The 15,936-nt window shown below is 40.6% G+C and overlaps 1 protein-coding gene across 3 annotated transcripts in view; it reads right to left on the minus strand.

Moving 5' to 3' along the window:
- LOC100643464 (ubiquitin carboxyl-terminal hydrolase 48) overlaps positions 1–15,936 on the minus strand; it is a 76,090-nt gene that overhangs the window by 39,187 nt on the left and 20,967 nt on the right. For all 3 annotated transcript variants that reach the window (XM_003400620.4, XM_048411632.1, XM_048411633.1), the window contains 2 exons: positions 15,571–15,678; positions 12,348–12,454 (listed from right to left, as the gene is read on the minus strand). In XM_003400620.4, the coding sequence (XP_003400668.3) occupies positions 12,348–12,454; positions 15,571–15,678 (215 nt within the window). The remainder of the gene's footprint in view (positions 1–12,347; positions 12,455–15,570; positions 15,679–15,936) is intronic.

Below are 15,936 nucleotides of genomic sequence, written 5' to 3' on the forward strand. Positions count from 1 at the left end.
GGTGAAAGAGGGTGGGAGACACGGTGCGGGTGTGGGCGTTTCGACGACGCTGCCGTGGCTCTCGGTGGCTCTTATCCTCGTGTATAATAGATTGCTTACGGTCGGCGAGATTAATACAGTAATTAATAATATACGGTGACCAGAGCCGCGTAAGAAGCGGCCATTGTTGCTGGCCGGACAGCGCAAAAACCAGGCCGAACAGCTCCTATCCGGCCCGGCTTTCAGGAGCGTTACGTCATGTTCAGACAGTTTTCCGCTAAAGGGGCTGCAGGGTAAACCCCCACGAGGAACGCTCTGACCTCGAATGAATTCGAATGTCCACCACTCTGCGCCGCCACAGCCCTAATTACCACGAGTACCGTGGCCGTGGTATCGCGCTCGTCCACGTGAACACACTGCAAGAACACCAACCACCCCTCGAACAATGACCCGGCGGTCGACGACCTGTCCCAAACTAGGTGTAGCCTGTCTCCAGATTCTTGGACGATCAAGGAACACGTTCTTTCGGAGCAGAGGCGTTTCTTCAGGGATACGAAGCTTGTAAAAAATATTTGTCGTACATTCTCGTTCCTAAGTACATGTCAGGACATCCGTTGGTTCCGTACGAAACGCGAGAATCAATGGAAGTTATCAAGCGAACGACCGATCGATCGTATTCGAAGTTTGTATTCGGGTTACGATCAAATGTTACGTAAATTCTTCTCTTCCAGTCAGTAGCTATTTGTAGGGGTTTAGAAATACCGCAATAATTATGCGTAGGATCCGCGTACACGGTTTCCTAGTCCACTGTAAATTCTCTAAATTCATTGGAAAGATCAGAGGCGAGTTAGGTAGAAAAGTGCGGAAAGATCCTCGAAGAAGCGAGGGAAACATTCTTTCGAGGAAGGAGAGACGTTTCTCGGCAATTTCTAACGCATGAAAAATGTTGTTCGTCGTACGACTCACCTATTATATCCTGTAAAAAGGAACAGACCAAACTTTAACTTGATCGAAGAACCGTGAGTAGTTGTGATTTCCTGTCTGACTGTGAGTTTATAAGGGTTTCGTTATCGCTCGATGAAGATGAAAATACGTGTAATGAAAGACGAGGAAGGTATTGGACGAAAAAGAATTGGAAAGTAAGAGAAATTTCAATGTAGTTCGGAAAGATGTAATCGATCGATCTTCGAAAGGGGTGATTTTGCAGAACTAGACGACGAGAGGGTTAAAAGACTTGGAAAAGGGGTGTCCCGGGTAGTCGGTGATTCTCAGTCAGCCCTACGCATCCCTGATTAGCTTAGGTTCGTCGTATTTCCGATTAAACTCGATAGCAAACGATCCTATCGTGCACCCTCATGCACAGTTCCGTAATTGGAGGTCCAAGGGTGGACATTTGAATTCATTCGGAGTAGCTGTTCCATCGACCCTCTCCTCCTTCCTAGAAACGACTGCGACTTCCTACAAACCGAAATCCACGATTGCACTGCTTGTTACCGGTGTAATTATGATCCTTTTAGTAGCAACTTGAGCGACGATGAACGATTTACTATCGTCACATTGTGCCTGATGCAAAACATTTTATTATTCAATTCGAAAAATGTTAATATACCGTTTGGAAAGTTACTAAGCTGAAGTTAAAGCTGACATTAAACTTTGTTAGAAATATAATCTGTACGTGTCGAATCTTAACTCTATAGTTCATGTCACGAAAGTATGACACTATAATAGAAGAAGCTAATCCATAATTGGAGTAAAACATTCAACTGGACACGGTAGATTTTTAATTACACGTTTTCTATTTTCCCTAGCAGCGTGTTTCTTTACCTAATTAGCGAACCGAGCTGTTTGCTAATTAATTACTTAAACCGCGTCACATCGGTCGACGGTTAACAATTTCCTCTGATAGCCAATATTCGATAAGTTTCACAAGAAAACGTTGTACTTTGTAATAAAAACGAGAGAAAGGTATTTTACGTGTATGTGGAAGTAAACTTCTAAAACCTACCATTTTGTGTCAATAGACAGAAAAATGACCAAAATCGCCTATATTATACCCTAATGTGATCCGTGATCGTTCGAGGATTAAGCGGACAGCCTAAAACAGCGTGAAAGAGAAGAATTGCCAAGTGGGAAAACAAAAGGAAATGCATCAAAGAGAATGGAAATGGTTGGAAAACCAGAAGAGGAATTCGAAGGATCATTCACGCGTGTCTCGAGCAAACAGCAAGTGAGTTTTATTGGCTAATAATACACAATAGGCTCTACTAGTTGCCAATAGAGCCAAACGCTAGCGTGGCTTTCCTCCTGTATTTCCCTAAAGTGCCATCCGAGGGCAGTCAAACCATAAACGGATAGTTGAGAGGGGACAAAAACTTGGACAGGATCAAGTCTCGAGAAGTTTCATAGGCGACCGCCGATTCCTTCGGATTTTATCGCGTGCATGGAAACGGCCCGGGTCGAAATCCCTCGTGGGACGACGAATCGAACTTTTCTTCGAGTTTCCGATGCGATTGGCCGTGTGATTTTCGACAAGACGACGAATAGTTCCTTAGCGAAGAATGAGAAAGATATTCTTCTGCCCTGTGTTCTTCCTTTCTGTTATACTTTGTCGATCAAAAATTTCAAATTACTCGAATGTTCATCATTATGTTTGAGAATTGTAAAATAAAACACTTTTAAATACAAAAAGCGAGTGATTCGATACTACCGATATTTTATAACTAATTCGTCCGAGTAATTGGTTGGCAAAAATGATTTCTTAAGCCTCGCGTGATCGATCGTTGGATCTAACTTCGGAGAAAATTCCGCTAGTAATCAAAGCAACGATCACGTTGTCACCGATCGATTATTATTGTCGAAATCAATTACACCGTGACGCTGCTGCGTTCGAAATTAATTAGGAAATTTCGTAGGGATGGAAAGATGATAGGGAGTCGCAATCCTCCGGAGAACTATGCACCTGGGTCCGAAAGTTGATCCAAGTAACGCGTCCGAGATATTGCGTCGGTTACAGAATCTCTTAATTCGCCAAGAAACAACTTGCAAAAATTTGAAAAAGGTATGCGTGGAAGGAAAGACTGCAATTTTAGACTTGACTTAACTTTCTTCGTCCTTTTGCTTAAGAAACTATCATTGCCAAGGTGGAAAGAAGAATAGAAATTCAGTAACAAATTTCTGTTTTGACTATACCGATCATGCAAAAGATGTTAAGGAAGAGAGGGAAAATAAAATTGGAGCGCAAAGAAGAAAACGACGATCTAAATTTTATTCGTCACGCGACGAGTCGAGAAAAATATAATTTCCTATTTCATGTTCTCTCGTGTGTTTGGCCAAAGATGTTAAAAGGAATCGATTCAAGGCTTTTGACAAACAGTCCTAACTGGTCGTGGCAAATTCGAGTCGACGCATACAAGGTAGAAGCAAAGAAACGCGACGGGGCAGCGCATTAGCAATTTTCATAGAATCCTCGACTAATTAAGGTCGATAAATCAAAAGAACACACGGACAGCCGTGTCGGACGTCCCGCAGGAAGAGCTGCCGTGACACAGAAACGAGGGAGATCGGCTTAATAGTAAGATGGGGAAAGGGAGAACCGAGGAGGGGGAAAAAAGAGAAACACACGGGGTAAAAATCGGCGAAAAGAGAAAAAACAGAATTGGGCGGGACGCTTGCAGGAAACTCATACTGCTCCGTGAAATCGGATGATCGACGAGCTTCCAGCCTCGGTTCCAGAAAATCAAATCCCTTCGAAATGTCTTTCTGGGAAACTTATTCTCCGGGCAATCAGAATTTTGAAGAAAAAGCATTCCGCCAGGAGAGTTTCGACGACAGACCTGTACAATCTAATTTGTCTTAACACATTTCGCGTCGGTCGCGTAAAAATACGCCTTTTTTATCTTATCACTTAAAACAACTGGTCACAGGAAAGTATTTCTTTTCTTTTTTCTTTTATCAATTTTAATCTCAAATTTTTCTACGGAGTAATTTTCAATCCCAATATTTATAGAAAATCTCCTTAAAGGGTAACTCTAAAATCGGCAGAGTTTCGGATGTACTTTTACCCAATCAACGCGAAACGTGTTAATACGTTCTCGTATTTCGAAATGAAAACTTCGCGTTCGTACGGTCCGAATAAATGGTATACGTGTCAGCTATCTTCCAATGATTATGACTGAGAGTTTACGAATAAGAAGATACAGAAACTTAAGGTCGAATGTAAATTACACGTCAAACCTATACAAAACACGATACTTGTAAAACTTCAGTAACAATATCAGTAATACTACTGAAACTTATATACTAGTAACATGGAAATATTGTGTGTGTGTTATTAAATTATAATATCCATCCAAATTGTTTCATGTATGGTTAAAAACCACTAACAGATCGGGATAATTAAACAGCAGTGAATCGAGGAACAATCCCAACTAACGTTAAGAAAACATCTTATCTATCTATCCCAATGAAAGGTTTTAAGATTAGACCAAAAATTTCCAATATCACCGATACCTAGCAATACTTGTAAATCTTCTACCAATATCAGAGTAACATGATTCGACTAGGACGCGAAATTTCGTAGGTCTTCGATCAAAATCGAAGGCACGTTAAGACGCCGAGGACAGGCGGCGCGACATTATATTAAAAGACTGGGAAGACTTTCATTCATAACATCGAATTCGTCCAGTGAATGAAAGATTGATGTTTCCCAACCCCTCCACGAGTCACCCTCATCCACCCTCGAATATGCTTCGAGTTCTTCCGCGCTCGGATCACCGGCAGGAAGTAAATAATGATTTTTCCGCGTTCCATAAACTGCACGATTTAATCTGTCAATGTTCCTTCACCTTCTTAAACCTGTAGCCGAGGGCGGCGCCGAAATCGCGTTCTATTTATTCCGTTATCCCCTTCGCTGTGGATTAAAATGATGCGCCGCAATAATTATGTTACAAAATATAAAAGATTGTTTTATAGGAATTTCGAATAATTATTTGCCTATTGGTTGATACGCACTCGTATGATAAATTGTAAAATAAGAAATACGACTCATGCGTTGCAACAAAGAACGTAAATTTAAAAAATGTATATTTTCCGTCGTGGTCGTACGCGCTTCACAATGAAACAGTGAATTTGATGAAAGCATTCTCGTATCGCGTTAAAAGCTACTTATGATAAACTTATACGAGATACAGTGCCAGTTATAAGTATTAGAACTGAACCTACTTACGTTACAATTATTCCAAAACTCCAACAAATTTTACTTTATTTACATTTATTACAGAATTTCACGTTATACGCGGCAAATATTATACGAACCAACCGGCAGATTTACAACAAGAAAATGAGAAAATTAAAGCAGCGGAGAGCATAGAATTTATGTTGATATCGCCAAACGTCTAAATATTTATGGCTGACAGGGTACAAATTTGATCCGCGATTTTGCACAGAAACGTACGAAAATCGTAAGCGACTGAAGGATTAAATCTGAAACAGCATGTTAATTTTTGCACTTGACATAGAAGAAAATTGAATTCTCGTTGTTATAATCAACCAAGAAGGAGAGATCGGTGACTGCAGCGTGTTGGCGGCAAGAGGAAAGCGGAAAGGGTGGATTTTAGAGAATCCAAGGAGCGTGGTTTCGCGTTTTGGGTGGCTCTAACGATGCTCGGCTGCCGAAGAAGGAGAAGATCGTCGCCGTAACGATTTCGCTAACGAACGTCTTCGAGCGCCACAACAAAGTCGAGATATAATCCTCTTACACACCAGAAAGCTGGAAGCTGGCTGCTCGTGTAATCGGGGCTTAAAAGTGGAGCATTACACGCGGTTCCCGGTCCCGCAACCAGGACTACGTGTTTCGAGAAAATCGAAAGGATCTCTGATCCCGCTAATGGATCCTCGATCGACGGGTTAATTAAACGACAAACGTGGTTTTCGCCCGCTGTATTTTAACCCCTTCGGCTTTTCCATTCGTAATACGAGCTGTACTTGTACTATTTTTTCCATATCATAAATACGAATCTTACACGAGTACACAATTTATACGATTATTAAACACAAACATTATGTTGAAAAAATATTCTCTTTCTTTTCTTCCTAATGATTAATTCGTCTACTATATCATATATAGTTAGAAAATGTAAAGTATAAAAATAGCGTGATTACAGGGACTCTGACGAGCAATGGCGATCTTTATTTGCCTAATGAGAAACATATGGAACATTTCGATCTACGAGAAAATTCACAGAAAACGTTCAACGTACGAAGATCTATGCAATGCGCATATGCAAAAATGTATGAAATATCCGAAGTATAGTACACCTACTTCTTACAATATTTAGTACGTGGGATTAAACTTCGTTTAAATTCCATTTGCTTAATTAATCGATAATTCGTAAAAACATAAGTATCTATAATCTCGTTGCGAATAAAGAAAACAGGTATGTGATGCGTTTAATGTTCCGAATAAAATCGGTGGGAAGCTCATGGCATTAAATTAAAGATAAACCTAGATCCAAAATTTTCTCGTGTAACAGGCAATTTTCAGGATAGAAATACATATAAAGACAAAAGAGGAGGACAGATTCGAGCGAAACGATCTGACCGATTAGACTTGTGGATTAACAAAGGCTTCTCGCTGTCAGTGCCGCAGGACACCCCCGTGTCGTTGTCAGTAGTGAAGGGAGGAAGGTCCTAAGTGAGCTTTATCCTCGTTTTATCTTGTTTTCTAACCACCCCTCGAGTCCCATCGCGAGAGGATCGTAGCTAGAGGACGAGCATCGGTCATCTAGGCGCTCCATTTAATCCTGCTGGAAAAGAACCCCCGTGGCGTGGAGACAAGTAGGGATATCCTATAGGATACGAAAAGGAGCAAGACGAAAGGGAGGGAGAGAGAAAGAGAGAGGGTAAGGCTAGAAACCGGCAGGATGTCACTAATTCGACCCTTCGAAACTTGACCTGCTCGACTTTCCTAGTCCACTTCCACTTTAATTTACGACATTATTTTCCGCGCCGCGGACTGATGAATCCTTTTAATTGTCCGTGGCTAATGTCGCCATTTATGCGGCCTCCGACATATAGTACACGGAAGAATCTATTTCCATGTTTTTCTGTTATAAGAAATATCGTTTCGACGCTTTGATGTTCTAATCTTATGGCCGTGAGATCTAAAATAGTTACATCTTTTCAAAGAAAAACTAAATAGCAAATGGAGACAGACAGAGGAGGATATTTCTTTTTAAATTCTATGGTACTTCTACCTCAAACGATAAATGGATCTTCTACTCTCAACTTATCGAATATCCCAATTTTCCTCTCTATTACGATATGATAGTATCGCCTGTCGTGCGTCTGCAGATTTGTTTCTTGATATAATAATGATATAATAATGATTTTCTATAAGCGTTCGTTTTATGGGCCACCGTAGATAAAAGGAACAGAGTAAAACAAATAACTGAACTTTCGTGGAACCTATGCAAAAATTAAAAAATGTTGCTGTAAGAAGAACAGAACGAACTTCCCTTCAAAAGGGGATCCACGCCTCAACATTGCCGAACAAGAACAATCCGTCCCGTAAAACCCTCCATCCCCGTATCGTAAGAATGGCCAAAACCTAACCCAAAATTCATTTTCCAAAGCAGCCACCAACACAAGAGGACAAGTCGTAAAGTCGTGTTCATCGTTCGTAGAATGCATATATTAAGACGTGTCCGGCGCACTTGTCGCAGTAGGGAGAAAGCTAACAAATGTCCCTCCTGAAGCGTTTGACCCCTGGTAAGTTCAGCCACCCGCGCGTTAGACTAAATCTCGAGTCAGGAAGCCAGAGAGAGGGAGAGAGAGAGAGAGAGAGAACAACCCCTCTCTAAAGCTCGAGCATTTATGGAAGGACGGTTGGTGCAGCGTAGTCCGACCGCATAGTCCGAACCAGGAGGAAACTAATCAGCAAATTCGTGTTCTAAATCTAAATCGCCGACCGAATATTAATTCGAGACCTCTCTGTCTTTGTCTATATGTTCGGCTATGGTCGTGCAACAGAGCCAAGAGAAGTCCCCCATTCCGTAGCGAAACCGGGCCTTCGTCGTCCACCTTCGTCTCCTAGGTTTTGCGCGATACAGCAGCAGCCGTTGGTGTAGCTGCGAGAGAGCGCACACAAGGCTGATTTGTGACACCGGCTGGCGCCTAAGCGATATTTACGACTGTCGTTCAAGGAATCGAAACACCGTGGCTACGCGACGTTCTCCACGGGGCCGCTTTTAATTGCATTGAAAAGTCCCTCAGTTCCCGGAAATCGATTTCGAGAGCCATGCTTCGCAGTCGGGGTAAAAAAGCTGTGGCTATGGCCAAGAACCCTTTGGAAACGTTAACCCCTTAAACGGGCGGAGTGGATAGAGATGATAGAAACGAGCGGATCTAATTGCCATCGTTGAAATAAACGCGGTTCGATTTGACGGTTTGCTTAGAAACGTTTATGGTTGCATTCCCTCATATCTACGATGACATGTCGTGTGTTATAAGTTGTGAAAGGAAGTTGCAAGATCTGGACGTAATTATTTCTTACGATGACTCGATTGAATTAGAAGCTGGTCTTCGGCTGTTCGTTGGTTACTTTTGGAACGCCAACGTGAAAGAATTATATTTCTTATTTTTCAACTACAAAGCTGCATTAATGTATAGCATAAGATAAAGAGTAGAAAAAGGCAGTGACGTTACAAACACTATTTTTTAAAATTTACCGCTATTTACGCCGTCTTACGATAATAATGAACATTAATCGTCTACTTGCGAAGCGAAACTGACAAATTGTCAAAAAATTGGAATTAATCAGTTAAGCTTCCTCGAGGCTCGATTAATAATTAATCGAACGCCTCTCCCATTGCAAGCTAATTCCATTAACAACAACGAGATTATCCTTTCGTGGAAACCTGGTCGTCTAAAAGAGAATTCTCACCCCCGTACGAGGACAGAGGGCAAGCAAGACCAGGAGTCCAGAACAAACAGACAATTTAGCTCGTTTTAAGGGCACGCGTCCTAACGGGCAAAAGCGAAGCGGAGAACCGAGCACTTGGTACTGGTTGGCAAAAAATCGGGGGTTGCTTTCGGTGACTGATACGGCCCTGACTAACGAGCCTCCGCCGGACCATCGTTCCACTCTTAAAGCCTCGAAGGGTGGTCCTTTCTCCCTCTCGCGTCCACGGTCCTTTCCACGTTTCTTTCCTCGTCGTTCACGAAGACACATTAGGCACCGTCCAACCTCGTATCAATCACTCGACAACCCTGGTAGCCGAGGATCCTTCGTCGGTCTTCGGTTGACAGAACCGGAGGTGACGCGATTGAATACCACCCTCCGGGCATCTACGGCCCACCGACGTGATGACGACGCTCCTGGAAAACCTGGGGAAGGAAATGTTCCTCGTTCGACTGCACCCGTTTAATGGACGACAGCCGAAAGACGATCGACCGCTAACGAGCTACGGTGGAATAGCTTGCGTTTTCCTATCATCGGTTGTGCTTTCTATAAGGCCTGGTGAGGACGAGTTGTGCGACATATGGCAGGGATTTTCCAGTGACAATTTCGAGCGATTTGGTAGTTTTGTGTTTCGAGATTCCTTTATATTTTTAATAGAACACTATGCGTATAAGCGTAGAATGTAGTACGCACTACAGTACAGTGGATAGATATAGTAAGCAACAATACAGTGTCGTACGGATGGATTTTTGGAAATATAAACGTAGCGTTAACGCGTACCTGTTTTTCTAGAAATACGATATAATTGCCGATATCGTGTCATCAAATATGTGCAACCAATTCCCGTGATATAATCGCAATAAAACCATGCATAAAGATTCCAAAGCCGACGATCTGAATTTCCTAAACGAAAAAGCTGAAAACAGAATCTCGATGAAGGAAGACGTAGAACGAGAAGATCAATCGGGGATGTAGATCAAGCGGCACGAGTCCGCGAGTCAGCGAGTGTAGAGAAGATCACGGTTTTAACCCTAAACGACATCTCCATCTGGGCGATCCGCGATCCGGCTACTGGATATCCCAGGACGAGACGCCGGGCCATTGAGGCGCGGTCTTTGCAATTCAAATGAACCGCTGGACGATCCCCGACGAGGCAGAGCCTTGACAAATGTCGACGGAAAAAAATGCTCGACGATCCACGACCGAGAGACGGACAAGACAATGGGATGTTTAGAGCCCTCCGGATCTCTTGAACGCGAGAGACACGCCGGTACCAAACAGCGCAACCAACGACGTGAACATCGGTCCGTAGATCCCCCTGGTGCTACCTTCGGGACCCAATTTGCCTGCCAGTTAGACGACAAGGATCAGTCGTTCGACAAAGTGGACTTGCGCGTGGCCGACTCACCAAGAGGATGCGTAAACCTGATCCGACTTCCTGAGATTCGCGTATCAATTTGCAGAGAGAGAATGCACGTAAGTCGAGGTGAGTTTGAAAGGATTGAAAGTGGATTAGTTTACAGCGTGTGTTTTATGTATGAGAAGAATTGATCTCGTTGGATATGTAGAAGCATCATCGAGAGTGTTATATGTACGTATACGGTTCCAATCTCGGATTAATAATAGCGGTGTGGTCTGTGTAAAAGTTAGGAAGATTGTAATTGCGTGTACGCGTTTCATTATAAAAGCGTGCTGGACTTTTCAAGTACGAAGAGTTGAAAATAATATTAGACAATATCTATAAAGGAATAAATGACATATTAATTTTTCTCCGCTTTGTGTTATAATAAAAGCAGGACGAATTTATGTTGCAACCCAATATCTCGAAACTTCGAATTGCGCTACTTCTGCATCACTCCGTATATGTAAAAAGAAAGGAGAGGAGAGAAGATCGTAGAACCGTAAAATTTGTCCACAATGAAAAGAATTGTTGCCGAGGGATCGAATCATGAGGATCAAGGGCGAGAAACTTTTAGAAGCCCATTTGGACCGGCACCACCTACTCATCTCCCCGACGGCACCGGTTTTTCTGTCGGTTAATTTTCAGGATACTTCTTAATTATAATGAGACACTTTGGGGTCTGCCAGAGAAGCCAACCGAGAATGGCAGCGGAACAGACGTAGGAGGGGTATTTATGTAAATCGGTGGCTAATGTCTTCTGGCATTATTCCTCGGGTTAGGTTACAAGAGGGGAGCAGAGCGAACCGAAGCAAACGTACAGTTTCATACACATGTATGCATGCATCTCACGTTAAAAATATACATAAGGAAAATTATCTTTTAAAAATAATAATTCAAATCGCAAGACTTTATACTATCAATTAGGTACAAGTCTTAGTTGAAAAATCTCTTGAAACACATTTCAGCTTTAACAGAACTTTAATATTCAATATAAAAGGCGAATGTTAAATTATGTCCGTTTTCAGAGAAATCTAATTTAATGCATTAACTATCTATCATTCTTATTAGTGTTATCTAACGTAGCGAGAAAAATATATAAAGATCGTAAAAAGGAAATTGGTCAAATTGTAACAAAAAACGAATGATAGTCAAAGAGCGAATACCTGGTCAATCACAGGGACATTCCTCTCCCTATTAGTCAGCTGTTTACACGACACAAGAAAAAGAAACTCCAATTTCCCTGTAGTAAACTGCCTACAATTTCCTCGTCTCGATTAAGTCACAAATAAATTCTAACCGGATCAGGAGATCCGGTTACGTGTAAACGTGAAATTCGTGGCAAGAGAAATGCCTGCGACTTCCACGACGCGATTAAGCCACAAATAAATCCTAGACGTATTGAGAGATCCAGCTAAAGTCGGAAAAAGGAAAAATCAGCAGTTGTACACGCCTGTGCGTGAGATCGTGTACCGATAATTAGATTGGCCATGTTCGCATTGTAGAGAGAAAGAGAAAGAGAGAAAGAGAGAGAAAAGAAAAAAGAGACACGTGGGGGAGCACTGGTAACGATCCGCCTAGGGACGATCGTTTACATAATGACCCCCCTGGAATCGTACGAAAATTAATTGCCGATAAGATCGAACGGTCCCAGGATGGAATAAAAGAGAAAGCCGTTAATTGCACGATCAGTCTTCGGATCTCTGTACTGTACCAGGAAATTGATAGGCCTCTGTCGTCCAACATGTGCAACCATCGTACTCATTGCACATACATACATTATAATCGTTTCAGTCCGCGCCCAATTATAACCCATGACTGATACATATGGAGGTTGTTCTATCAGAAAAATATTCAAAAATGTTAAAAAGCGTGGAACTGTAGATTATGCATATACTAGTAGCCATTAAGATATAAATTGATTAAAGGTGCAACATGAAAAATTTTCCAATTAGCACGAAAATTAAAATTCTTAATGTTTTCCTGGGGTACATTTTAAATGATACTTACTCGGTTGCGTATAGAAATCAGAGTTGATCTTCTTAATGATGATCGGATAATCGACGTCGTAAAATTGCATCAATTTCGCCCATTCGTCGGCTGTTATAATGGTATACCTGTAACCAATTTTTCAACATGTTATTACATACGTTTAATCCAGCGAATTAGAAATCGCGAAGATAAACAAAGTGGGAAACTAAGAATGTGGTGAAGCGGATCAAAAGTATTCTTCCGAGGTATTTTATCTTGTTATAATTGTCTACGATATTAATTGCTGCGACAAACACATTTACATTCATTTACAATGCACTTTGTACCAATAGTAATACGCTTTTTATTTTATCTAATAGAACGTAATAAGATATGATAATAAATGGAAAACTGTCTAATTAACATGTCTAAGAGCTGTCTGTTATCAATTATTCATATTATTTTGTTCCGTTCTTCACATCTAAGAGATATCCAATCAATTATTTACTCAATAAGCACTCGGCTACAGAGACAAGCAAATAAAATCAAACGGTGTACGATAGCACTGGCAGGGGCGTACTCGCAAGGTGGAACTCGCGATTTTCCGACAACGGTGTAGAATCCGTGATGGTTTTTGCCCCGTCTCCCTTAATTATACCGCAAATTAGAAATTTCTTGCCGCGCACCGGCTCCAGCTTTTTGCCTCGCAATTGTTCACCCGATCCTGGCGTGGTTCCTGAAGCTCGTGCACCACGCCGCGCCGGCATCTCGCGTCGCTATGATCGATAATGCCTTGAAAAATCACGCGAAATACGCGTACTGATTATCCCCAAACTTCTCCTTTAATCGTCAGAGAACTGCAGAATATTTTATATGCGCGTGAACGAATGGAAAATCTCTTGTAAAATAAGAATATCAGAGTATGATCCATTGTCAGTGATTTCAACGATTCAGTTCGCAAAGAAACGACTACCTCTACGAAATTTTCTAAGAAAAAATAATGGGAAATGTTCGAAATTTGGATGGTCTATAAATATATAAAGAAACATTAACGTTTCTATGGATTCCGAAGAATTGTAGAAATACAATTATTTAGAGTAAATATGATAGGAAGATGTATCATTTGTAATTAGAAGTATCGTTTGTAATTAGTGGAAATATATGACTAATAAGAAAGTGTGAGAAAACGAAGCATGGTCGGAATGAAAAATTCAAACTCACTGACTTCGAATGATCGTAAATTAGAAGCCATGACATTAAATAGAAAATAGATAAAAAGAAAGATTGATGAATATTTATGTTATACATAAAAGACAGTCAATAAATTAATACATTAACAGCTACATACTGTGACTAATTAAAATGATAAATACCGATAACTGTATCGCACAAAGTATAGTTGTATTTGTTTAATACAAAGTATAAATCTTTTCCTTCGAATAATATGTAATTCCTCGGTAAAATAATTGTTTCATTATTTCATTCGTTTTCTAACTTCTAACAGAATATAGAAATGTCCGAGAACTCCATCGAAACAGCCTTGCATCTTCGAAAAAGAAAATCGTGTTTTCTCACCAAGAGAATGATCACGTTGAAAAATGATAATCTTCCTCTATTAAGCGATTTAATTAAAATTATCAGATGCAATATATATATATATACGTTCCTTGACGACGTAGAAATTTATGGGGGCACGTTTCGAAGCGATCGAACGAACTAGCAACCAGCTGATACGAGACGATGATGACTCGACCGATAATTAGTTGCGCGACATTAATTTCGATTCAACGCAATATGCCGCGTGCTCTCATTTGAATTTTCACGAGGCAAAAACCGCGCGGACGAGCTTGTCGACTCTCCTCGTGTATTTGCCTAACGCCGGAATAATGGTGGATGCATCGAGGAGAGCCGGAGAAAAAGGGAGGAAATCGGAGAAATCCTCGTCGGATGAATAGAAAAAAAGCAAGCCCAGTCTCGAACGAGACACGACACCGTTCGCGTTATTGAATATAATTTGTCATTTAACATAGTCCATGTAATTTCGATCGAATGGTCGTTAACTCGCATTCGTTTCTACATGTTTGCGATAATAGAAACTTGAACCGAAAAACGTCAAAAGAATGTTGTAAAAAAAATATGCATTCGTATTGTAGAATCTTCTAGCAGCATGATTATAGAAATTCTATAGAACCAGAAATTAACTTGCATTTATCCAAAAAGTAATAAATGGGTTACAGTAGAAGGGATTGCGCGAAGAGGTTGAACATCAGTCAATAATAATCTAGTCCTAGATCATTTCTAGAATGACTATAAAAGAGGTATCAGCTTTTTGTTACAAAGTCAAACTATGAAAGAATTTTCAATCTCGAGGAATAGCAAAATTTACCTACTCTTCATGGTATTTAATAGATTATACTATTCTTTGGTGTTTGATCATTTTTCTAATTATTTCTAATTTCGCAGAATCCCCAAAATAATTCTTCCATTTGAACAATTTACAAACTTCGCCGATTTTTAAGCATTATCTATGTCTTTGACACATTCCTATAATTTTCATTTCACGGTCACGCCGCAAAAACTGTTTACCCTGGTTTTAAAAAATTCCTCTCGTTTTACTATCATCCCCTATCATGTTGAAGATGAACTAGGATTCCGTGGACAGCCATTCGAGCGTAATTGAATCGCTATAGTCGGTAAGAAAGCACGAAGAAAAGCTACAAGGAGGCGAAAGGTCGAAGATTGACGGCTAAAATGATTTTTTAACGGTCTGGATACAGCAGAGGGTGAACAGACGGACGACTTAAGCCGTCGGCTATCTTAGGCAGATAGTGGACAATGGTTTAGCATAATGGTCAGAGGGTGGATTGCCACGTTGGCCCCGGGGGCGTGTTTGTGACATTTTCGTGTATCCATCACGTAGCATGGACTCGGAGGACGGGCAGAGAAGAAAGTGGTGCGGGAGATCACGCACTTTTCCTTTATAATACAGTGGTTATGGATTGTACTTTGAGAAGAGCAAGGATATCCTGACTTCTTCGTGGTTAACGTTCCAACATTTCTTGAAGAGCAACGAAACATTATTCTTTGGTAGTTGAAGCGTTCTACGATTTATCTGTGACATTATTTGAATCTCCTTCTTACATATTTCTAAAATAATAGATTAAGATAATATAATATATGGATAATACAAAGAGGAAATAAAAAATAAATTGGAGTATAAAGAATAAAACTGAAATAGTAAATCGAGAGAAAAATTACTTACAGTTCATTGTTGACAGAAGGTGAGTAGAGAAATCCTTTGTGCGGTTCGCAGAGAAGAAAACCGTTTCTAATACCAACCGGCGGTGTTTTCGAGAACACTTCAGCGTATCTAAAACAAAGGTGAGAACTCGTATTAAAAATCATTGAGAAATAACTTTATCTATTCAATTATAAAGTATTCAAATTACCAGACCACTGGTATTTACATACATAAAATATGTATAGTACACAATTGTCTAAAATATTGGAAATAAAATATCATTGAACTGTATTTCTAGAAACCTAGAATTATATGTACATTCACAGTCTAATAATTACACGTTCTAAAAAATAAACGCACAATTTCATCCTTAAAAACATTGGCAAA

The sequence above is a fragment of the Bombus terrestris genome, chromosome 14 (assembly GCF_910591885.1).
Source record: "Bombus terrestris chromosome 14, iyBomTerr1.2, whole genome shotgun sequence".
NCBI classification, from domain to species: Eukaryota; Metazoa; Arthropoda; class Insecta; order Hymenoptera; family Apidae; genus Bombus; species Bombus terrestris.